The sequence below is a fragment of the Crocodylus siamensis genome, chromosome 7 (genome assembly GCF_052110815.1).
Source record: "Crocodylus siamensis isolate JL-2025a chromosome 7, ASM5211081v1, whole genome shotgun sequence".
NCBI lineage: Eukaryota > Metazoa > Chordata > Crocodylia > Crocodylidae > Crocodylus > Crocodylus siamensis.
Window position 1 is genome coordinate 1,912,153 of NC_143401.1, and position 22,949 is coordinate 1,935,101.

Sequence of the window (22,949 nt, forward strand, 5' to 3'; positions counted from 1 at the left end):
ACCCCTCGGCCCTGCATCCCTGTGGCTTTGCACCCTCCCACTGGGCAGCGTCCCGGCCTCGAGACGAGAGCCCGTGGCCGTGACCCCCCCCGCCTTCTGCTCCGGGTTTGCAGGTCGGCTTCATCGAAGGAGACGGCTCCAGAACGGGCATCTTCCGGGCCAGCTCCGTCCACCTGCTGCAGGACTGAAGGGTGTCCACCTCCCTTCCCCTGCAGCGCAGAGGGGCGGGGAGCTCTCCCTGGACCTGGCATGGGGCTGCCGGCTCGCTGCGTGCTCCTCGCTTCCCTCACCCCCTCCTGACCTGGCCCTCCGGAGACTGGGCGCCGCAGCATGTGGGGCCGGAGCTGGAGCTGGGTGGAAACCCCCCGCCACGATCCTTCTGGACAGCATCGCTTTAGGACCGGCGTGGGTCTCTCGTGCTGGGTCAGGCCGGCTCTGCCCAGCCTTGCAGCTTGCTGGAGGACCCGGACCGCAGGGTCCCGCGTCTGAATCAGCCTGGAACAAGCCTCCTGGCCCTGGCAGGGCTGAGGGCATTGCGGGGGTGGGGGGGCGAGCTGCGGGGGGGGGTTCAGTCTCCGGGCCACAGCTGGTTAGGAAGCAGAGAACCGGCAAGCTCGGTGCACAGGTGGGGCAATAGTTTTTCACCTCTCCATCCCTCCCATCCTTTGCCCGCTTTGTAACCCCGGGGCCCCTGGAGGAACGTGGACTCCTGCTCTCTCCTCCGGGGGCTTCATTAGGGTTGTTTGGGGGGGGGGGGGCGCCTACCTCTCACCACCCTCCTCTGGTGTGAACGTGAGAGCCCTGCTGGGCCTGGGGGCTGCTGTGGGGACCTCCTTCCCCTGCCCCAGCCCTGCAGCACCCCCAGCTCATAAAGGCAGGGCAGGCGAGGTCCGTCCTGCCGTGGGAGTCCTTCCTGTGGCCACCCCAGGGGCTATCCCCACGCTCCTTATTGCTGGCCCCCTTTCCTAGAGACCCCCCCAGACAGACGAATGTATCAGCTTGCAGCACGACCGCCCCATCCCAACTGCCTTCTCCACCGCCCGGCGCGTCCCCGCCTTGCTCCCGTCCCAGGCCGGTGTGCCTCTGGGGGCTACAGAAACCGGCGTGCCCGTAGCCACGTGGGCTGCTCAGCTTGGGGCATCTGACTGTGACCCCCATGCTGAGTCCAGCGCCTGGGCTTGGACGAAAGCATTTCAGTTCCTATGAGACCTAACTGCTACGGGGCAGGGCATGGCTCAGGTCATGCAAAGGGTTAATCCCCAGTATTGCCCCCTTCCCCACTTCTCCAAATAGCCCAGGAGCTGCCTGTGGCCCTTTCTGTTTCCTGCTGCAGGAAATGAGCTTGCGGTCTTGGCCCCGTGGCTCTGCCGTTACGCCCTGCTCCGGGGACCGTGGAGACCCTGGTCTCCGCCAGCAGCAGCCCCTCGGTTGCCCTCGTTGTCCGTGCCCTGCCTCCCCAGTGAAAATACTTGAAGGGAAGGGAAGGAGCTGAGCTCCCGATCCGTGCCAGCGGTGCCCCCGTCGGTGGCACGCGCCCAGGAGGAGCCGGCCTGGGCATGCGGTGGCGCAGAGGATACCCCAATTTCATGTCTCACGTGCATCTCCTCCGCCCACCCTGGAACTGTGAAACGCTATTTTTTTTAACTAGGAAAGTGCTATTTTTGGTGCTCGCAGCCACATCCGTGTCAGGCCGGGCTCAGACCGGAGTTCGGGGGCGGCTGGATTTGGACGCAGACGTCTTTCAGCCCCGTGGCTGGAGGATGTTGCTGGGCAGCGGAGCCTGGCCCGGGTTGGAGGCCGTGGCTGGAGCGAGGAGTCTCTGCTGAGGCTTCAGGGGGAGACGCAGGCCCGGTGGTTCTCCAGGCTTTCAGGTACAGATTTGGATCTGGATTATGACCCCACTTCCCAAAGGCCTGGGGCGCTGGTTGAAGGCCCTTTTTGAATGTACAGATTTTCCACCCGCCTCTTTTCACTCCCACCAGGCTTGGAGACAGCCAGGGAGTCTCTGTCCCGTGCCCAAAAGGGGCCAGGCTGCTACTTGGTTCTGCAGTCACTGGGACCAATGCTTCCTCCTTGTACGAGCTTCCCTGGGGATATGTGGGATCAGACTGCCCTATGTTAGAATTGTAAAGGGGCCTTTTTTTCACTGAATATTTCATCGCAGAAGGGGTATTTTATTGCTTTCCCTTTTGATTTGGAATAAAATTGATTTTTTTTTAAAATAAAGGCAAGGGGCTTCTGCTCATGCTGTAGCCAGAAAGAAGGGCGGAGATCTAGGCGTGTCCCCGGTCAGAGTGTGGGAGGGTGTCTGTCGTATGGACGCGGCGCCTCAGCCCCAAGTGCCGAGCAGATGGCAGCCCGAGCGGCTTCACCCCGCGCGGGTGGGGAAGGCAGCGCTACGCCAGCAGCTTACGGCCGAAATGCCAGAATAAGGTCTTGTCTTGGTGCTGCTGGGTGAATAGAGGTGGCAGAAAGGGGCGCTGCTCTAATTGCAGCTGGGCAGGCGTTCCTCCCATGAAATGGGCCTTCTAATAACTGAGGCTGGGGTTATGTCCCCTCCGTCACCGGCGCCCCGTAGCTTGAGGCTGGGGTGTTAGGCCTGCTGTATCTCAGCACGGCTTCCTGGAGCACCGAGTGTCACCCAGCTATAGATGTGGCAACTCTTTTGCTCCTTGCTCTCCAAAAGCCTCAGCATCTTCGCTGTGCAAAGGGCAAAGGAAAGTCGTCCTCTTGGCTCCTTTGAGGCAGTCTGCACTGGCGCAGGTTACTTTCATCCTGGAAGCGGCCGCCGTCTTCCCCGTCCTCCCGCCAGGCTCCTCAGCGGGGAGAGCTGAAGGCTTCCCCGGGACGTGGAGGCCGTGGTATCACCGTAAGGGACAAGATACCCATGTGCGTTCCCACCTGGCCCTTGGCATTGATCGGTCGCTCAGCTCTCCCGAGACGTCCTTTGTGCGTCCCGCCCGGCATGAGACCGCCGGGTGCAGCCTCGCTGTGTGAGAAAGCAAATCCCCGCTCCCCAGAGCCTGCGAGCTCTTCCGCCCGGCGCTCGGAGGAATCGCCCCTTTGCATGGCTCCGCTCAGGCCTGGATTCAGCCCGTGCCTAAATCCCCTCTGCTTCAAGGCAAGCTCAGGGACGCGCCGAGCTCATCAGCACCTTTGAAAAGGAAGCCACTTCTTTGCCATAATGCGTGCCCTCCTGTCCCCTGCAGCCGTTGTCCGGCCGTGCCCCTGCCCGGGAGAGCGCCAGCCGGACGCGGCTCTTATCGGTTTCCTTTTCAAAGCGCTTGGCTTAGTTTCACTCTCGATTCGTTTGCGAGAGCACAGTGTTGTTTCAGGCCTGGTCGAAAGTTGTTTATTCCCCCGAGATCTTGGAGAAGGAAGTTTTTCTGGCTTGGAGGGGTTTTTATTCCGCCTTTCCTGCCCCCCCAGGCTCTTGGCAGCGGTTATGTGTTATCAGCCACATGCATATCCTTCCCTCCGCCACCCCCAGCCTCCTCCCACGTGAGCTGCGCTCTTGAATAGTTTGGAAATACACTGCCTTGTTCTGAGCTTACAATTAACCCAGAAACTAGCAGGTAAGTCAAACCTGGCACTGACCTTGGACCCCCGGCAAAAGGTGTTGCCGGATGTATGTGAAGCCCCGAAGCTGCCGGTTCTGCACGCACTAAGGATCTTGCTCACCTGCAGGCGTGCCCAGGCTCCCTCCCTCGCACGCTGGGCCCTCTTGCCCGTGTGATTTTGTACGTGCTCTGCCTCCAGCTGACCCTCGGAGATGAATTCACGACATCCACCAGCTGGTCTTGGCTCCACGCCCTTGATGAAAAGGAGCAGCGGGCAGGCAGCTCATGTGTTTTCAAACACCCTGAGTGCAAACTTTCGCCAGGCCACCATGGCTGGCTGGGATCCTGCCTGTGCTCGAGGCGTCACGCCTGCCTGCAACACGGCCAGCCCGGGTGCACACGGGGGTGACCCCTCGGAGCTGGTCGGCCCGGGCCCGGAAGCACGGGGGTGGCTCACTAAGGCCGGCGGAAACTACTGTGTCCAGCCTTTTGGGAGAGTTTTGGCTAAATGAAATCCCTCCCCAAAGCACTTCTGATCCAAACGAGCTTTGACACAAATAATTATCAATGTCCTGATTAGCCGGAGGATTTTTCAGCGTTTTAAAACACTGCCTACCCAGCTGGCGTTAGCCCGAGCACCCCCCCCAAGAGGTTACTGTAAGTATGAACCTGTGGAGCTTGTTGCAGCGAGGGGTCAATTTAATACCCTTTCATTTTAGATGCTGTTTAGAACGAAAGCCGTGAGCCGGCTAGGGACGTTTCAGGGCACGCGCTGCGGTCGCCAGGCGTGACCACCCGCCGGGCCCGCGCGCCGGATGAGCCGTGCTCTGGGGGGCTGGGCACCGGGCCAGCGGGCCCGGGGCTGGGTTTCTGGGCGAGGTGTCCAGCCCGACGTCGCGCGCTTTAGATGGAGCAGCCGAGCACGTGGGGCCCCGGGCCCCGGCCCAGCCTGCGCGACGGGGAGCGAGGCCCAACGCGGGCGCGGGAGGCAGCGAGCGCCCGCGCTGGCGTGGAAACCTGCCCCTGTTCCCAGCCGGGGCGCTCCTAGGGAAAGCTTTGCCCTCCCCGGGGCGGGCTCCGACTAAGCGAGGTGGGCTCATCCTGCGGCCCTGCAGCCCCCGGGGCATTCCCACCCCCAGCAACTCCCACCCGCCTGCGGCCCCCGGCCCCGCCGGCCTCTCCCCACCTCCCCGCGGGCTCCGGGCTGCTTAGCCTTTAACTCCTATATTTAGTCCAGCCCCCCGTGCTATTTTGACTGCATGGCAGCCGTGTATAACTGGTCGGGGCCGCCACGCCTCCTTTTCTGCTTTCTCTCCGGCTCGCCTGCGCTCCCTTTCTTCCTCTCCCCTCTGCCCCCCCTTCCTGCCGAGCTGTCAGCAACTGCCCCCAAAAGCAGGAGCAGAAGCCCCGCCGCCCCCTCGTGCCCTCGCCCCCGTCCCTCGCCCCCCGAGCCCAGATGAAAGCAGAGCCAAAGTCTCCCTTCCGCGAGCGCCTTTCCTGCCAGTGCTTCGCCGTCGCGCTTCTCCCCCCGCTCGCAAAACTTCGGCGAGCTCGCAGCCAGGACTATGGGGCAAGCGGAGGAGCTGGCGCGGATCGCCAAGAAGCTGGATAAGATGGTGTCCAGGAAGAACCTGGTAAGACCCCCCCGCTCTGTCTGGGCTGGGGTTTCGACTTTGCAGCCCGGGCGTGCGTGCGGAGGAAAGGAAAAGGGAGAAACTCCAAGCGGGGCCTGCCGGGGAGGGCGGCTCGGTCTGTTGTGGAGCTTGACGGCCTTGAAATGCGAGGTCCCATGCTCGGGGCGCTTGCAGCCCTGCCGCTCGGGTCAGCAGAGCCAAGAGTATTCACCGTGGCGGCGATGGGGAGACCCTCGCCGTGCCGAAGGATGCTGCTTTCTCCTTCCGCCCGCTTCACCTGGGGCTTGCCGCTTGCCTGGCCGGATTCAGCGTCGAGCAGGGCTCTGGGCGCCCGGGAGCCCGTCCTGCCCGTGCCTGGGCGAGTCAAGGCTGCTGGCGTCGCCTCACCCAGCTCCAGGGCCGCCAGGGTTTGGAGGGGGGAGCGACAGGTGTGTGGCAGGAAAGCGGTCTGGGCAGGGGCTCGCCGGAGAGAGCAGGCCGGAGAGAAGGGCACGGGAGGGAAAGAGGGGGAAACAGCTGGGCTTGTTTTCTTTTTTTCACAAGAGCGTGCAGAAGTGCGCAGCGGGGCGGGGTGGATCTGAGCATGACCCAGGCCTCTTGCACGTCACGGTGGAGTGGTTCGGACTCAGGGATAAGCAGTCCTTGAGAACAAACAGGACAGGTGTCTCCCCCCCCCGGAGCTCTTTGGGTGCCCTGGAAGGCAAACAGGTTGGTGCAGGGGGGCCCAGCCCGCTCCGGCTTCCCACCCACCTCCCCCGAGGTCCCTGCTGCAGGGGCCAGGTGCTCGGCTGGTGTAAAGGGGCGTCCTTCTGGCCTGCAATGGTAACGCCAGCCCAGGATCTGGCCCTTGCAGTCAGGATCAGGATCAGGATCAGGTCCAATGTGCAGCAGAGGAGAGGCAGGTCCTTGAAGTTAATGTTTTACTCTCCTTCTCGTGGCCTTTGTCCCAGTGCAACGCTGTTAACCCTCTGCCGTCCTCTGCAACCCGCGCCAGCCGGCTGCAGGGCCGCCTGGCATCCCCCCCTGCCCTGCCGGGCACCACTTCCCTCCCCGGGACGCAGGCACGGGGGGCATCCACCCTGCACACCCATGAGATCAGCCACTCCGAGGGTGCGTGTGCGCGCACATGCATGTTTAAAAAGAAGGGGAAGGAGGTGAACAGCTTCTTCACGTGACCTCTTTGCAGCACAGAACGGGCCCCGGGGCTGGGTCCCTTGCTGCAGGGGGGCTGGAGCCTCCCTGGGAGCAGCGCGTACATGCACCAGGCAGTCTGCTCTTCCCTGCACCTCGCGCCGTCACAAAATGCCAGCCTTTGGCCCTACTGCTGTCTACAGCCGCCGGCCGCTCGGTCTAGGCACCTCTCGCTCCTGGAGGTCGGTCTGTCCAAAGGGAGCGTGTGCTGGGGGAGGCTGCGGGCCCTGCACGCGCACCAGGCATGGGCGGTTTCCAGCTAATGACCGACCACGAGGCCCCTGACCCGCTCCCCAAGACGCGCGCATCGGAGGTGCCAGACTTCGCACGCTATCGCAGGTATGCCAGGAACTCCCCGGGGGCAAACCCCTTGCAGTCCCACGGCTTCACCAGGGGCTGTTTCACGGGCAGGAACGGGTTCAAGCAGGGCCGGTGCTGACCACGTGTCCACGGCCGGACCTGTTACTCCTCCAGGTGCCACTTCCAGCTCATGACACCGGTACGGTGGGAAGTCTCCAAAGCTGGAGATCTGACCCCTTGTTCGGGGGGGCGTGTGGAAAAGGGTACGTGGAGAACGACCCCGGTCCTCGCCGAGTGCCGAGCGGGAGCTTGAATGAGGTTGGGTTGTTGGTCACCTATGAAGCAAGACTGAAAACAAAAGGCAGAGTCACGCATACCTTGCAAAAGAAGCCTTCCCAACCCAGAGCTGCGCCAGTAGTCCTTGAAGTGGGTGTCGCAAGTGCTGGGAGGCAAGAGCAGGGTGCCTGCCTGGGATCCATCCCCGTCTCTCCAGCTCCGTAGCACCCTTGTGTCACCCTAGGTGACGGGAAAGGGCCAGAAGTGTCTTTGCTCATTTCTGCAGACCGGGCCGCAGTGGGCCAGCTCTGGTCCCAAACTCTCAGGGGATGGGCATTTCAAGCTGGTGATGGTCAGGCCTCCAGAAAGGGACGTCTTGCAGCATGGGCGGTCTCAGGCTATAGGGCTTCTGCTGGGCTCTGGCACACCCCGAATTAGCCCCCAGCGTGAGTTTGTTGCGTGTGGGTTGATGGACAGGAGCAAAACTGCCAACTTTGGAGGGAAACCTTTGTTTGACTGGCCAGGCCCGGGAATGCCAGCTAAGAGGCCTCAGGCTTTCTTCTTTTAACCTCAGGAGCAAGGCAGAGGATTTAACGCAGCTTCAGCCATGAGGCAGAGCAAGACAGAAGGGGGACAATCCCTGGTAACCCCCGAACGTAAGCGCTCCCAGGCCCAGACCGGCCCAGGTACTAGAAGAAACCATCCTAAGAGCGGTGGTCCTTTCAGGGCGTGCACTGACTGGGCACTTCGGAGGCCAGGAAACGAACAGCGACTTGGATATCTGGAGCGATATAGTCTGTGGCTAAATCTGAACTTGTCCTGAAGGGAGTTCCCATGCGGAAAAAGGAGAGAAGCTGGGAGCTGGCGTGGCCTGCTCTCCTTCCCGGCAGCCATCTCAAGGACCCAGACCAAAGCAACTCAAAGCACCGGTAGCCCCCTCCATCAACAGGACCAACTCTCGAGTCTATCCACCCCCTCCATCTCCTTGCTGTATTTCTGGGGGACAGGTCTCCCCCTTGCACTCAGAGGTGCCGCTGTTAAGTCAGGGGTGGGTTTGGCTAGCGGCTCTGTCTGGATCCGGCTCTATAGAAGGGGACTAGTCCCAGGTGAGGACTAGCAGCTTTCCTGTGCTGCCTCGATGGCCACCCTTCATCCTGCCCTGCGCAGGGGCCGGACCCGATGGCTGCGCGAGGTCCAACTTTCCGACGGCCCTAGGGTCTCCTCCTCGGGCGCGGAGCGGTGTGTCTACGCATGCACACGCACAGACGTGGTCTCTAAAAATACCAGGGGATGAACATTACACTGAGCTGAGCTCTGGGACTATATTTAGCCGTAGGCTAGTGCCAAATTGCTGCTAGACCGAAGCACCGTTGACGTGCGCTGTCCCCCGGGCCGGGGGCTCGGGAAGCCGGGACCCCGTTTTGTTCCTGCCCTCGCTGCCAGTCCAAGCGAGCGCCGGCCTCCATTTCCCAGGGGAAGGCGAGGCAGGGAAACCAGCACTCTGGGCTGTCTTGTAAGCTGGGAGTCCCCCTTTCCGGATGGGCCAAATTCGGCTGGCTCTCGGGCGTGACGCTGTGTCCGGCTCTCGGCCCCTGGCAGCCCGCGACAGGCACCTGGCAGCTGTCTCGGCGCGGTCGGGCCGCGGCTCGGCGTCAGCTGCTGGCCTGCGGTTTCGGCAGGCGGGCTCCCACCGGAGGCATCCCTCGCCCTCCCACGGCCCGTCTCCCTCCTTGTCTGCCCTTCTGCGGGGAAGGTTCCTGGAGGAAGCAGCGAGCCAGGCCCCCCGTACGTGGAGCACAAAAGCCGTCCTTTGTCCTGGCTTCGGGACCTGTAGCTTGCTCGGGCTCCCGGTTCTCCGCGGCCGAAATCCAGGCCTGGACTTGGCGCTTGTGGAAGGGAGCAGGGACCGTTGCAGGAGCGGGACCTTGCAGCTGCCAAGCAGCTGGATCTCCCCGTTTTGGTGGGGGCTGGGCAAGCTCCCAGAAACGCGGGAAGGCTGGGCCCGGGCTCTCCCTCGCATCTGCCGCCGCGGGCGCTCTCCCTGCACCAGGAAATCCAAAACACGAGTGTTTAAAAGGAAATCTGGGTCAAAATGTGTTTTCTTTTGACTCCTGCCTGCCAGGGAATGCTGTTAACTCTTCCCTTCCCCCTTCCTGCCGGTGCGTAGTCCTACAGGAGCACCTTCGAGGTGCGCGTGCCCGTGGGCGTGCGTGCGTGTGGACCAGAAGAGGAAGGGGCAGGTTGGCCCCAAAGCGGGGATCTGTTGTTTGACCCTCCGATGCTCACATATGTGGCTTTTGTCCATGCTAGGAAGGAGCGCTTGACCTGCTGAAGGAGCTGAGCAGCTACACCATGACCATCCAGCTGCTGCAGGTGAGGCGGATGGGGTGCAGGGGGAGGCATCTAGGGCTCCAGCCTATGAAGGGTTACTTGGATTTGAGGGAAGAGCCAGCCCCCACCTCCCCCCTCTTTTAAGCCCTGCCCAGGTAGGCTGGCATGGAATTAAAGGCATTTTAAAAGCAAGGAGGAGGCTGCTCCCTGGCTCGCAGGAAAGCCGGGCCAACCACCTGAGCTTGATACCTCTCGGAGAAAGGCTGGAGAAAATCCCATCCCTTAAAATTCACCCTGCAGTCCCGTGAAAGGCACGGTCCAGCTCTGAAGCGGCCGCTCTCACCGCTGATCAGGAGACACTGGGGTTTCTGGGCTGACTTCAAAAGCCCGCTCAGGTTGTCACGCGGTGCAGGGTCTGCGAGATCTCCTGGCAAGGGCCCTCCGGGAGCTCCCCCTTCGTGCCACCCCCAGCGCGGAGCGGGGCAGTTTGCATCCACCCATCGAGGTTTATACGGCCCATCTTGCCATACCAGCTGTGGGTCAGACTCCAGCCCAGCTATCAGGCACTTAAGGGCACTTGGGTACCAAGGTAGCATCCTGCTCCCCCTGCTCAAACTGACGAAAAGCCAGTCGGTGCAAGAAGCTGGGTGGGTCTTTCCTCTCCTCCCTTGCTTTTTGGGGGCTTGGCTGCACGATTCAGATGATGGTGTGTTGCCAAAGTAGATGGATCTGAGCAGGGTGGGACAGCATCCCAGCTGGGTGCCCGAGTCTGTGTAGATGCTCTCCAGGTAAATCTGCGCTCCTCGTGCGGCTGTCAGCGCTCTGCTGTAGGTGGAGACCGGAGGCATCGAAGGACGGAGGACTTCCCCGAGGTTATACAGGGAATGGGCAGCAGGGCAGAAAGCTGACCCCACATCTCTAAGGCCCCATGCCATGCCCCTGCTTCCCTTCCTCCCCACTCAGCCGTCCTCTCCGATGTGCCTTGCACTAACCCGCTGTCCTTGTGCGCTCCCAGACCACACGGATCGGCGTGGCGGTCAACTCCATCCGCAAGCACTGCTCCGACGAGGAGGTGGCAGCCCTGGCAAAGCTGCTCATCAAGAACTGGAAGCGGCTGCTGGGTGAGAGACCCCGAAGGCATCTCTGCTTCGAAAGTTGGCCTCCTGCTCCCAGACTTCCTTGGGCGCCCGAGCTGAGAAGTCCTGACCCCCTTTTCCGCCTTCTCTGCTCTTGGTCCTCGGGGCTGGACGGAGACCCGTAGTGGCCAGTTTGGGAGGAGGGTGGAGTGGGTGAGGTCCGCCCGGCAGCACAGCGGTGCGTGGGCACCGCAGACTCCCTGCCGGCCAGGTCTCAGGCCCACAGACAGGCAGCTCAGCCCCGAGCTGTAGCCCCTCTTCCCTGCACCAGCCCTGACCCTGGTCGTCCTTGACAGTCCGGTCCTGGGACTCTGCACAAGTCCTGCCAACGCAGCGCGGACTTGCGACAAACTCCCCTGGGTCTCTCCAGCCCAGGGCTCCTGGCGTAGTCCGACCGGGATGAAATCGTTCCCAAGCTGGCCAAGTGCCATTCCCCCTTCCCTCTTCCCCCCTGTGTTAGTCTGGTCACCGACGGCCTGACTGATTTGCCCGCAGACTCCTCGGGGACCCAGAAGAAAGAGAAGGACTTGGAAAGTCAGAAGGATAAAAAGGAGGAGGAGAAGAGACTGGACTTTCCCAGCTGGCAGCCCGAAGGGGCCGACTCCCGCGGGCTGGAGCCCTGCAAAAGCCCGACGGAGAAGCACAAGAAGAAGCACAAAGAAAGGTATGAGGGTTCATGGTGGGACTACATGTCCCAGGATGCACCACTCGGAGCATGGAAAGTGGGGCATCCTGGGGCTCGCTGGCTCTGGTGCATTGTGGGAGTTGCAGTCTGCCCAGGTTGGGGAGCACATAGCAGAGCATGGACATTTTGGGGGGGTGCTCCTTGTTTCCAATGCAAAACCAGAATGGTCGAGCCAAACAGGTCGCTGTCAGGGGGGCAATGAGCCACCCCAGACCCCAAATCTCACGTCTGAAGCTGTGCTTGGATGGCGGCTTTCTTCCTGGCCCCGGGGGCTTTCTCCTCCACCCACCGCATGCCTGGGGCGGGGGGAGCATCCTGTCTGTTTTACCTGTGTAGGCCCCCGCTTCACCAGGACAGGGACTAAGGGCCTGGTTGTGGGAGCCGAGCAGCCTTTGCTTGACGACCCTGCCCTGACCGCGAGGGGGTCCAGACCCCACATCCATCTCCTGGTCCCTGGCGGGCCAGCGCCGGAGCGCCGATGAGATGACAAGTCTCTTGCGTGCCCTGCTCACCATCCCTGTAAGCGCTGAGCATCTGCCTATGGGGCAGGGCTGGGCTAGTCGCCCCACGGCACTGAGATGGAGAAACGAAGTCCTTCCCCCCAGGTCTGTGGTGGAGCACAGACTTGAACCGGGCTCTTTCTAGCCCTAGGGACCTGCCTTGACCACGGGAGCGTCCTTCTGCTCTGCAGACTTGGCTGCTTTCCTGTCAAGGCCACCAGGTTTTCTAGCTGCGTGCAGTCTCCCTGCAGCTCATCCTCTTGATCCAAGGCAAAGGTCCCCCTGAAGCGAGTGGGGTTAGGATCTGGCCTTGCTGAAAGATCATCCTTGCATTCAAGAGTCATTTCTGCATCTTTTCCTTTTCTTTTAAAGAGACTTGTCTGACCGCAAGGCTCTCGATGCGCTGCCGGGCTCAAAGAAACATTCATCGGAGCAGAAGCAGGACAGGTAAGCGCCCCCGTACCGCGTGGGCCTGGGCCGGGGGTGAGGGGACGACACGTTAGCGCAAGGGTCTCCAGCGGGATGGATGTGGTCTCTCCTGGCGTGGCCTGCTTTGCACTGTCAACCCAAACCTTCTGCTTTCTCATCAGGCCAAAGCAGCCTTTTCTATCCCCAATCCCTCTGTTTCCTGGAGAACAGCAGCCAGCTCTTCTCAGGACCCCACTTCTCAGACCTCCCCTCTTTCTTTCCAGGAAATCCAGCAAGCCAGGCTCTCACCCAGCGACCCCAAAGAGCCACTCTGCGGACAGCAAGCACGACAGGTACTGGCTCGCGCACCCACAGACCCTCCCTTTGGGGCACAGAGCTCAGAGCCACTTTTCCCAGAGCATCTCCCTGTGTCTGAAGGGTATTGTTTTAAGTGTATTTGTGAACTAAGCTTCATGATGGCCTGTGAGTTACTGAGTCTCTGTTCTGGAGATGGGGAAACCGAGGCACAAGTGTTACGTAGCTATTTCTGGGTCGCCTAAAGCCCGCTGAGATCAGTAGGCTTCCCGTCGTCTTCGGTGGGCCTTGGATAAAGTCCACAGGTGCAGCTAGGGACAGAAACCCAGGAGCCCCCCGGTATCCACACGGGCACCGTTGCCCCGTGTGAACCCACAGCGCAGGGGAAGGCAGCTGGACGCGGTCCCTCCCCGTTACCTCACCGGTGCCATGGCTGAGACCTGTCCAGCACTGGGAAGTGATTCAGCCGGTTCCCGGGGGCTCGTAATCGGGGCGGGCAGGAGCTGTCACTGCTGCGGCGCTGTGCGCGGGGGTGTCTCGAGCCCCCGGGCTGGGCAGCGGGGAGCGCTCGGCGGGGGCATGTCGCCTGCCTCCAGCGCTCGGGAACGGCACTGCGAGGAGGACGGTGTCCTCTGCCGCGGGGGGAGGCTGCGTGGGTCGGCGCGGTGCAGGAGGACGGCCGTGCTGGTCACTTTGGGGCTATTCCTGCCCTTTGCGCGTCTCTGCGCCACCCGAGGGGAGAGCACCGCGGAGCGGTCAGCACGTGTGCCCAGGCTGCGGCGGGCTGGCCTGATGGACGCTGGCTTTGCGCGAGGAATGGGGCTGGGGGCACAGTGCTGGGGTGTCCCCATAGCTGACGTCTCTCCTCTCTGTTCGCACCGTGCAGAGTGTCCAGCGACTCCAGGGGCTCCTCTGCTGCCTCTAAGAAGTCGCCCTCGGACAGCAGGAAGGAGAGGTGGGTGTTTGCTGGCTTGCTTGTGCCTTCTCCCTGGTGCAGAGGTGTGCCCACCCCAGAAGACCTCCCCTCCCGCGCAGAGTCACTGACAAGGAGGGTGAAGGGACCGGAGGAGGTCTCACCTAGTCCAGCCCCCTGCTCCCAGCAGGACCAGCCCCAACTACATCATCCCGGCCAAGGCCTTGTCTACCTGGGTCTTGAAAACCTCCAAGGAGGGAGGCTGCACCCCCTCTCTGGGGAGCCTGGTCCAGTGCTTTACTACCCTCTTTGTGAGAGAGTTTTTCCTAATATCCAACCTCAACTTCCCTTGCTGCAGCCTGAGCCCATTGCTCCTTGTCTTGTCATTCGCCCCCACTGAGACCAGCCCCGCACCATCCTCTGTGCAGCCCCCCTGCGGGGAGGTGAAGGCTGCTGTCAAATCTCACCTTTGTTTTCTCTTCTCCAGAATAAATCAGCCCAGTTCCCTCTCCTCTCCTCACCCGTCCTGTCCCCCAGCCCCACAACCATTTTCCTTGCCCTCCACTGGACTCTCTCCAAAGTGTCCACATCCTTTCTGCAGTGGGGGTCCCACAGCTGGACACAGGACTCCAGATGTGGCCTCCCCACTGGTGAATAGAGGGGAGGAATCACTGCCCTGGACCCGCTGGCACCGCTCCTGCCGATGCAGCCCAGGATGCCGGTCGCCGTCTTGGCACCAAGGGCGCACTGCTGGCTCCTATTGATCTTCTTGTCCCCTGTCCTCCCCAGGTCCTTTTCTGCAGAGCTGCTGCCCAGCCCATTGCCCCCAGCCTGCCCCGGTGCAGGGGGTTGCTCCCTCCTAAGTGCAGGACTTTGCACTTGTCCTTGTCAAACCTCAGGAGATTTCTTTTGGTGCAATTCTCCAACATCTCCCTCCCATCTGATCTGCATGTCCCCCCTCTGCAGAACAAGATGCCCTGGGAGCCAGCTCAGGCACGTGGGCATCCGTCTTGTCATCCATGGCCACTACATCTCAGCTTCAGGGAGCGTTTCCACCCCAAACCCTTGTTCTCAGTACCGTGTCTTCTCCCCAACTTCTCTTCTAGGAGAGACTCTGCAGACTCGAAATCTTCCAGCAGCACAGCTGCCTCCTCCTCTTCCACCCCTCCAAAGAGGCTGTCGTTGGAAAGGTAGGGCTGCAGGTCCTCATCCAGTTCTGCTAGCTGAGGGTGGCCCCTGGGTGGGGGATGTGAGGATCCAGGGCTTTATGGAGCCCTGTGCTGTGGCTGCTGAGGTCCCAGGGTTTAATTTCCCCTGGCAGAAGTGAATACCTCACTGCCACCGCTACCTGCGATGACTGAAGGGGGCTGCTGGGATCTGAGGGGCCCCCTTGTAGCTCCAAGGCGGGCAGTGTTGCCTGAACCCGGGACAAATTCACGACCTGGGACAACCCTAATGAAAGGCAATGGGAAGATTCCTATAACGGCAGCAGAGGCTGGGATGGGTGCTTCTCGCCGACCGATAACCCATCCGGTGCTCATCCAGCACCGCCTCAGCCTGCTCCAGGTCCTGAGAAAGAGCCCATCACTCTGCTACCCAGCCCAGGGCAAAGCTGGTGCTGTGGTCACCGGAGCACCTTGCCTGGCGTTGCATTCACTAATGCTTCTCTGTGTTGCGACCCCAGGAGGCCGTCTACAGGCTCCAGCCCAGTCGCTGCTCGGAAGAGCTCCAGCGATGGCAAAGAGGAGAGGTACGGGACCGTGGTGATGCCTACTAGCCGTGGCGGAGCTGGAGGGCACGCAGCCTCCGTGGCCCAATGAGGGAGGGTGTGGATGCCCCGTGCAAGCGAATGCTGTCCACCCTCCGTGGCCCAGTAGTGAGAGCAGCGATTCTCAAGGGGTTGAGACTCAAGGTACCCCCTTGTTAGACTCAGGGCACCCCCTGGAAACTGCCAGCTCTTAGCTTTCCCTTGGGTAAAACCGCTCTGGACTCGCTGGGTGAATCCCATGTAGCCGTTTGCAGCCCTAACAGGGATCGTGTCATGGGACACCCCTAAAGGGATCTTGCATCAGCCTGGTTGAGAATCACTGAGTCCGAGCACGTGCCCGGAGCTCGAGATACGCAGGTTCAAGTCCCTGCCTCCCCATGGACTTAGTCCCTCCCTGCTGCCGTGAGGGTGAATCCTCCAGAGACAGAGGGGCCGAGAGGACACTGGAAGGAATCGTTATAGCCCCAAAGCAGGAAAGGGGCTGCAGAGGAGGAAGAGGAAGGTCCAAGCAGCATTGCTGTCCCCGTGGGAGATGTATAGGACCCAGCATAGGTTGGAGGTGTGCATACAGCCCCTCTCGGCATTGGAGCTCTGGGGGCCTTGTGCAGAAGCAGACGTGGGGCAGACGGGGCTCGGGGCATGGAAGTAGCCCTGTCCCCTCCATTGAGTTGCATAGGGAAGCTGCTTTGGTAAGCACAGGGAGCCCACCTGATCCGGGCTCACGGGGAAGGGTCCTTGTGTCCTTCTTTGCAGACAGAACAGCAGCAAATCCAAACCGGAGACGCCCACGAGCCCCTCCAGCCCCACGTTCGCCCCCAGCACCTGCCTCCTGGCCCCCTGCTACCTCACAGGAGACTCCATCCGGGACAAGTGCATCGAGATGCTCACAGCTGCCCTGAAGATGGATGGTGAGCGAGCGCGGCAACCCCCTGCCCTCACGCCGAACCCGGCAGCGAGGCACCGAGCCCAGCCGCTGCCCCTCTCGAGGTCCCTGCCTCCGGCATGCTTGAGAGCAGCCGTGGGAGAAGCCCTTCGTCTGTGTGATGCCCTCTACCCTGATGGGGTTGGCATGGGTGGACCCTGCCTCTCCTGAGCTTGCCGGGCTGCCAGGGACGCAGCGTAGACGTGACCCAAGAATAGGAGCTGGACGAGGGGAGCTGTGTTGCTCTCCGAGTGCCGCATCTGGAGAGCGGGTGGCAGCTGAATGGCTTTAGTCCTCGGTTTGGTTGCTCATCCCTGGGGCAAGCTCATTGACTTCTGCCACGTCGCCCTTTGACACCCACGTGTCCTATTTGCAGAGACACCATCACAGTCAGGGGGGCCCAGATGTAACCTGCCAGCTTCTTCCTTGTCCCCGCTGCAAAAGCCATGCCAGCCGTTCTCTGCATTTCCAGTGCAGCAGGTTGTTGCTAGTAAGAGCAACCCTACCACAGCAAATCCTTGCGAGTGGGCCAGGGTGCCCGAGTGGGGAAAAACCTGTGGTTAAGTCCAGTTTCCAGCTGACCGGCTAGAACCATTTTTGTTTAAAAAGTGCTTTGAAGATGCTTGTTCCTCCCCACTGGGATTCTGAGTGTTTCGTGCCTCCCCCTCTCCTTAGATGACTACAAGGAGTTTGGCGTCAACTGTGAGAAGATGGCTTCGGAAATGGAAGATCATATCCTTTGCTGCAGGGATGGCGGAGGCTCGGCCCGGGCACGTGGTCCGGCAGCAAAGAGCTCCCACGCGGGTCATTCACGTAGATTCAGATGACGCAGCAGGGGCCCAGGGATGCCAGAAGCCGCGGTTGTGGTCCGGCAGCCACCTCGACGGCAACACCATCCACCAAATGCCTGCACAGACCCCCTCCAGCCCTTCGCTGCCCTAGACAGCGGCCGTCTTCCAGCCCGTATCAAGCAGGTGTCTCCTGCAGGGTGCCCAGACCCAGGCTATTTTGCACCCCAGTCGCTGCAGGGGACGGCAGCTTTAGGCAGCTTGTGCTGTGAGCAGGCACTGCCGCCTGACCAAGTGGGCTCCTAAGCCCCGGCGGATGAGGGATAATGCCCAACACACTGAAGAGCAGGCATCCAGAAGTCAGCAAGAGCTTCCCAGCCGCGAGGCTCGGGGTGCTATAGCTTCAGCTCCCCTGGCTGCAAGACGTGGCGATTCGCCTGCGCGTTGGCTTGTCATACCAAGGCTCTTTGCAAGCCAGAAGCTTTGAGGAAACCCCAAGTTATTTTCCAGCCTTGTAGGAGCTGGTGCAAATTAGAGTTAGGGTGGATAAACTGCCAGCCCTCCCCAGGGAGAGGCTGGACCACGCATGTCCTAAGCCCCGCATGAGACCAAAGGGGACTAGATGTCAACAGAACTGGGTCCAAACTGTGCCTGGGTTAAATGGAAGTAGCTCTAGGCCCATTTCCCCACGAGCCTGGCATGTCTGGCTCTCCTGAAAAGTTACGCTCACTTCTGGGGGGGCTTGCTTGAACCCCAGTGTCCAAACCAAAAGGCAGGGAGCAGAAGCCGTGCCCGGTGGGGGACACCCAGCCCCCTGCAGACGTGCTGTTCCCAGCGGTTCGGCCCCATCGCTGCCACTCCCCCGGCTGTTGCTCCTTGACGGGGCCACATATCTTCCAGGAGCTGAAGAGCACGGACATGAAGTACCGCAACCGCGTCCGGAGCAGGATCAGTAACCTGAAGGACCCCAAGAACCCCAACCTGCGGAGGAACGTGTTGTGCGGAGCCATCGCGCCCAGCCTCATTGCTAGGATGACCGCCGAGGTAAAGAGCGGGGTGGGGAAGACCCTGGAGACCGATGTGTGGAAGCGGTGGCTCCGGGAGAGACCGGTTCCTTTCCCGGCGTCCGCGATGCAAGCCGGGCAGAGCCTCGCCTCGCGGGGAGGCGATGGTGGACTGCAGGCCGGCAGGTGCCGGTGGCAGGACTGGATGAGCCATTGCCATCAGTGTTGCGTCGTGAGAGACCGGCAGAAGCAACTCCCCTGCAAGGCTGGGACAGGGTCCTCGTGTCAGCCAGCCTGGGTGACGCCCGAGGGGCTTCTGAGCCGACGCCTGGTGCAGGAAGGGTGGTTGGGCTTGGGGGCCTGCAGCCCGCGTGCACTGGAGAGGAGATGCCTACGGGTGTGAGAGATGGACCCAAGAGAAGATGCTAGAGCAGTGCCTCCAGCAATGTCCCTGTTCATCACAGGAGATGGCGAGCGACGAGCTGAAGGAGCTGAGGAACGCCATGACCCAGGAGGCCATCCGGGAGCACCAGATGGCAAAGACGGGCGGCACCGTCACCGACCTCTTCCAGTGCGGCAAGTGCAGGAAGAAGAACTGCACCTACAACCAGGTGACGGGAGTCCTCGGGGCGTCGTGTCCGTGCCCTCCTGGCCTGAGCCCCGGGGGGACGGCAAGCCGCCTCTCCCGTGCATGGTCCCTGCTGACTGCGGCGCTGTTTCCTCCTCAGGTCCAGACCCGCAGCGCTGACGAGCCCATGACGACCTTTGTGCTGTGTAACGAGTGTGGGAACCGCTGGAAGGTCAGTCCCCACTGCTCCCCCTTGATGCGAGCACACGGCAATTGCTTTATAGTTTCATAGTTTCTAGGGTTGGAAGGGACCTGAGCAGGTCGTCTTCAGATTAAGGCCAGGCAACCTCTGCCAGCCGCGGGCCAGAATGACCCATCGAGGAGCGGGGCCAGGACCGCTGTCCCCACGGCGGCACAAAGAAATCGCCCATAGCCAGATCCCTCTGCTGATGAAAACCTACATCTCAGCCTGGATCCAGAGGTACCATGGGCCAGATCCAGCCCATGGGCCATAAGCTGCCACCCCCTGCACTCGGCGACAGCATCCACACCCACCGTGGGCTCTACACCACCGTGCCCACTTCTCCCTTACGCGGTCCATGTGTTGCAGATAGTGCAGGGCCTTCGTGCCACCATCCCGCAGAAGTTCACTGCTCATCCCCCGACCGTGAGCCCCCTTTCCCCGTGTAGGACGTGCGCTAAAACTCCAGGCCCGTTTCCATCGCATGCTCTTGGCTTCTCCGTCCGAGAGCCTAAAAATACAACAGCATTTGCCCTTCTGCATTTCCAAACCGGCCTGCGTGGAGCTTGGCACGGTTCGTGCATCAGTCAAGCAGCTGCCTCTGGCCCCAGCGGGACAGGAGCCGCTAACGTCTTGCTTCTCGTGTGGGCTTGCTTGTCTTCCAGTTCTGCTGACGGCACTCGCCTTCGCCTCCGAGCGACGAGCAGGGAAGATCGAGCCTGACCGCCGAGGAGAGCGCGGCATCTGGGACGCGTTCCTTCGGGGCTGCCCCCGCGGGCCTCGGGGCCAGGAGGCTCGGGGCAAGGGTGCCGCCCGCTAGAAGACTGCTTTTTGGCTGTACATACTTTGAACGGCGTCGCCCCTTGGAAGGCCCTCTTAGACCCTTGTAGCGCGGCTCCGGGAAGGAGCACGTGCGTGGAGCGTGGCCACGGCGAAGGCGAGGGCGCCGGGGGCTTTGGGGTGTTTTTCCTGCCATCCTTGACCTCACCGCAGAGAGCCTTGTGGGGTCCGGGCCTGCCACTTACGCTCTTCTTGTTCGTTTCCAAGCTTGAGCTGAGCCCTGTTTTATTGGTAGGAGCTGGGTAAGCCCTGACTTCCAGCTGCGTAGGACAGCGCACGCGGGGAAAGGAAATTCCCTTGAGATACGTGGGGGGGTGTCGCTAACCCAAGCTCCAGGGAATTTTTGTTCTCAGTGGCCAAGTCTTCCCTGTCCCGGGGACTTGTGCTTGTTTCCCAGAGTCACCCTGGGTAAGGGAAGCAAGCGTTTCACCTCCTACCCTGCCTCCACGACTGCGGCAGATGTCTTGTCTCGCATGAGCCACCCGGGGGCACTGGCAGCACGTCACAGCAGCGCCTGAGATGGGCGGGGGTCTTTCCCCAGGTTCGGCCGCTCCAGCCCTGGGGGTCGAGCCTCTGACTTCTGCTCCAGCGAGCCGACGATGGGTACCAAATGCCAGGAGAGGTGGTTCCAGCTCCGGGATGCCACCGGAAGAAGCCGGCCCCACACCAGTGCAGGGGACTGCGCAAGGCAACCCGCCCCGCAGCCGTGCAGAGAAGGACCCTCGCGTGCCAGCCCCCCAGCCGCCCCCGTGGGTGCTCCGGATGACACCCCCGTTGCATGCTGCTCCCCCTCCCTTTGCCATGACCTAGGGCTGCAGGGGGGACTTGTCCCCACGCCCGGCCTGGTGACAACAGCTCTGCAGGGGAGGCAGCCTGCAAAAGCCTTGTCTGCAAAGGGGTGTCTACAGGCGCGTGGGGGAGATGCCAGTCTGCCGCGGGAGGCGCGTGCCCGAGGGCAATCCTAGCCATCCGCTGCAAAGCTCCACTTGCAAACGTAGGCTGGATTGAAGCACAAAGCTTGTAAACCGGGAAGGAGGGACCGGCCTTTGCACCGCCGCTCCGGTCCAGGGCACTGGGAATACCCCGGCCTCTATGGGACAGCGCAGAGATCCTGGTCACATTCAACACTCCCTCTTTCTGCACAAAGCGGGTGCCAAGTCAGGCTTAAATACCCGTGTTGGTGGGTATCTTTGTCCCAGGGGTGATGGGATGTAATGTGAAGTCTAGCTTGGATGAAATAAGCATTGTCCCTGCTTCCTGGCACCTGCAACCCCATCGGCGCTGGGACCCCCTCCCCTTAGCCGCTCAGATGCTCTTTGCTGTAAATGATCGCACCCCTTTGCCGTTGCATATCCTCCTGGAGGAAGGGAAGACCCCAGGAGAGCTGGGTAAGGAGCAGGAACCACACGGAGGTGGGGAGAGGGCTGACCCTAATGGGGGGAGACCGGAGCTGCCACCCCTTCCGTTCTCAGGCCTTGCATGCCGGCTCGCCTTCCTCCTCCTCTCTCCACCAGCCAGGTGCCCCCTCCCGTGTGCTGCGTGTGGACTTTCTCCAACTATATCCTGGGGGGAAAAACGAGGGAGAAAATCTTTCGCCTTCGAGCAATATAAGTGTACCAAGCACCCACTGGCTGCCTCGAGTGTTTTCCCTTCTGTCCTGCTGGAAGACGGCACGCTGGATCCGCGTGTGCAGCTCCGTGGTGCTGTTGGGCAACGGGGCGGTGGTGTTTCTCCAGTCTCCTCCGGGAATAATCCACATTATCGGTGTCTGCTGAACAGCAGGGAACACGCGGGTCTGGGTAAGAGCCCGGGATTGCATTTGCCAGGCAAGTCCAGGCACAGCCTGGGATCTGCAATCAAGCCCAGCATTTTCCAGCCGGTTTGATGACTGGGCGGGAGCATTAGTGCCAAGGCTGGGTTGTTCGGGGCTAAGATAGAAAGATGAACATGCTAATCCTTTCTACACATAAACTCCCAGGTAGCTATAGAGATTTATTCATTAAAAAAAAGAGAGAGAAACATCCAAACCGAGCAGACCCCTGTTACTTTCCTCTCTACTAGCATGGAGGGGTTAAAGTCTGTCAAAATGAGGTAGTTAAGAGAGGGTCCTTCATACCTCGACAGGTGCAACTGGGAGCAACTTGGCCATCCAGTGCTCAAGAAGCAGCGAGCTCAAGTTGCAGGAAGGGAAGTTTTAGGTTAGATATTAGGAAAAACTTTCGCCTGTAGTGAAGCACTGGACCAGGCCCCCCCAGAGAGGTGGGGGAGTCTCCATCCTTGGAGGTTTTTAAGACCCAGGTGCACAAAGCCGTGGCTGGGATGATGTAGTCGGGGCTGGCAGTGTTTGGAGCAGGGGTTGGACAAGATGTGACCTCCTGAGCTCCTTTCCAGCCTGAATTTTCTATCAAGAGTGACAAGCGGCCTCTGCGTTAGTTGCCCAACAGGTCCAGGGATGCACAGCCAAAGCCGCGGCACGCAGAACAAGCACTTGCCTTGCAGCAGGCAGCCCTGGCACCGGGGGCTAGCAAAGCTGCCTCTGTGGCTGGCCAAACTGCTACCCGATTTAAAACAAAAATAGGCATCTCCCTTAGAGATGTCCTTTTGCAGTCCCTGCATTGCGCCGACGTCTCCAGCCACTAACAGCAAATGAAATCTGTTTTCCCTCTGCGGGAAGCTTGGAAGTGCTGCGGAGGGGAAGGGGGTGGGGGAAGCCGAGCTTAGCAGCCTGGGAAAAGAGCAAACTCCTCAAAGATAAATGTCAGACACCCAGCGGACCTCGCCGGGCTCTGCTGACTTGGAGAGAGACGGCAAAAATGGCCAGTTCGGCGGTACGAAGAAACTGCTGAAACGGCGACTCGCCGCCTGGTTCCTTGTCGCGCTAACAACCCCTGTGCCTCTCGCCTCGCACGCCGCCTGCTTTTCTAGCGCCCCTATGTCACGTCTCTGCCGGGGCTGGAAGCACAACGCTGTCCTTCCGCCTCTCTTCGGGTGTAAGTCCCTACAACCCAGCAGAAGTCCTGTCGGGTCGCTGGCTTTGTAGACGGCCGCGGGCAAGTTCAAGCTCGTTGCCCAAATGTCCTCTTCTCCTCCGTCCGCCCTCAAGGAAGGTGGAACGGAGACCGTCCCCAGGCACTGTCCCATCTGCCACGTGGCAGGACGGCAAAGGAGCAAGCCGTGCCCAGCGCATCGCGCGCACGCGTGACGGCTCGGTTACGTCTAGCACGGCGAGCTCAGGACCCTGGGGTAGGAGGCTCTGTGCACGAGGACTCGACTTGAGCCCAGGCCTCATGGGGACGTCCAGCCTTTCCAGAAGGCAGTCCAAAGCCCAAACAGCTCCAAAGCCTCTCGTGCCACTTCGGCTCCAGCGGGTGACAACTCTCCAGGTCTCCAGGCCTAGCGGTTATAGCAAAGAGCGACCCGGGCAGAAGGGGACAGAGGCAGGGAAGCTGGCGCGGTGAGTGCCGCAGGAGAACTTGCTTCAAGCCGGTCTCGCTGCCGGGGTATAACCGCTGCAAGCCCCTCCTGTACTTCTTCCCCTGGGGGCTGGAGAAGGAGGGAGGACAGAGGAC

General features: G+C 61.2%; 2 protein-coding genes and 1 long non-coding RNA gene across 9 annotated transcripts in view; 2 read left to right on the forward strand and 1 right to left on the reverse strand.

The window, feature by feature from the left end:
• ASAP3 (ArfGAP with SH3 domain, ankyrin repeat and PH domain 3) overlaps positions 1–2,165 on the forward strand; it is a 29,517-nt gene extending 27,352 nt beyond the window's left edge. For 2 of the 6 annotated variants that reach the window (XM_090058407.1, XM_090058406.1), the window contains exon 26: positions 114–530. In XM_090058407.1, coding sequence (XP_089914533.1) covers positions 114–188 — 75 coding nt within the window. In that variant the 3' untranslated portion in view covers positions 189–530. Of the gene's footprint in view, positions 1–113; positions 1,872–1,982 lie in introns of those variants that run through there. The other 4 variants (XM_090058409.1, XM_090058408.1, XR_016443636.1 and 1 more) reach the window with 3 other exon arrangements.
• LOC149859247 (uncharacterized) lies at positions 734–4,334 on the reverse strand. Its single transcript, XR_016443637.1, has 2 exons — positions 4,230–4,334; positions 734–3,813 (listed from the first exon to the last, which is right to left on the reverse strand). It is a non-coding gene; the product is annotated as an uncharacterized LOC149859247 (long non-coding RNA).
• A 588-nt stretch (positions 4,335–4,922) lies between these two features.
• Positions 4,923–21,012, forward strand: TCEA3 (transcription elongation factor A3). 2 transcript variants are annotated; one of them, XM_090058412.1, is made up of 15 exons: positions 4,923–5,194; positions 9,272–9,334; positions 10,308–10,413; positions 10,924–11,092; positions 11,986–12,060; positions 12,306–12,374; positions 13,223–13,291; positions 14,356–14,439; positions 14,934–14,999; positions 15,771–15,925; positions 16,615–16,670; positions 17,616–17,771; positions 18,196–18,342; positions 18,460–18,531; positions 19,206–21,012. In XM_090058412.1, the coding sequence occupies exons 1-15, from the start codon at positions 5,126–5,128 to the stop codon at positions 19,212–19,214; spliced, it is 1,365 nt and encodes a 454-aa protein (XP_089914538.1). In that variant the 5' UTR covers positions 4,923–5,125; the 3' UTR covers positions 19,215–21,012. The 2 variants fall into 2 exon arrangements, with proteins under 2 accessions (XP_089914538.1, XP_089914539.1); XM_090058413.1 differs by lacking the exon at positions 4,923–5,194 and adding an exon at positions 5,205–9,120.
• The last annotated feature ends 1,937 nt before the right edge of the window (positions 21,013–22,949 follow it).

Coding starts and splice junctions, on each gene's coding strand:
- TCEA3 (XM_090058412.1), top strand. CDS start 5,126: ATGGGGCAAGCGGAGGAGCTGGCGCGGATCGCCAAGAAGCTGGATAAG. Junction 14,440..14,933: donor AAGAGGCTGTCGTTGGAAAG/GTAGGGCTGCAG, acceptor TTGCGACCCCAG/GAGGCCGTCTACAGGCTCCA. Junction 15,000..15,770: donor AGCGATGGCAAAGAGGAGAG/GTACGGGACCGT, acceptor CCTTCTTTGCAG/ACAGAACAGCAGCAAATCCA.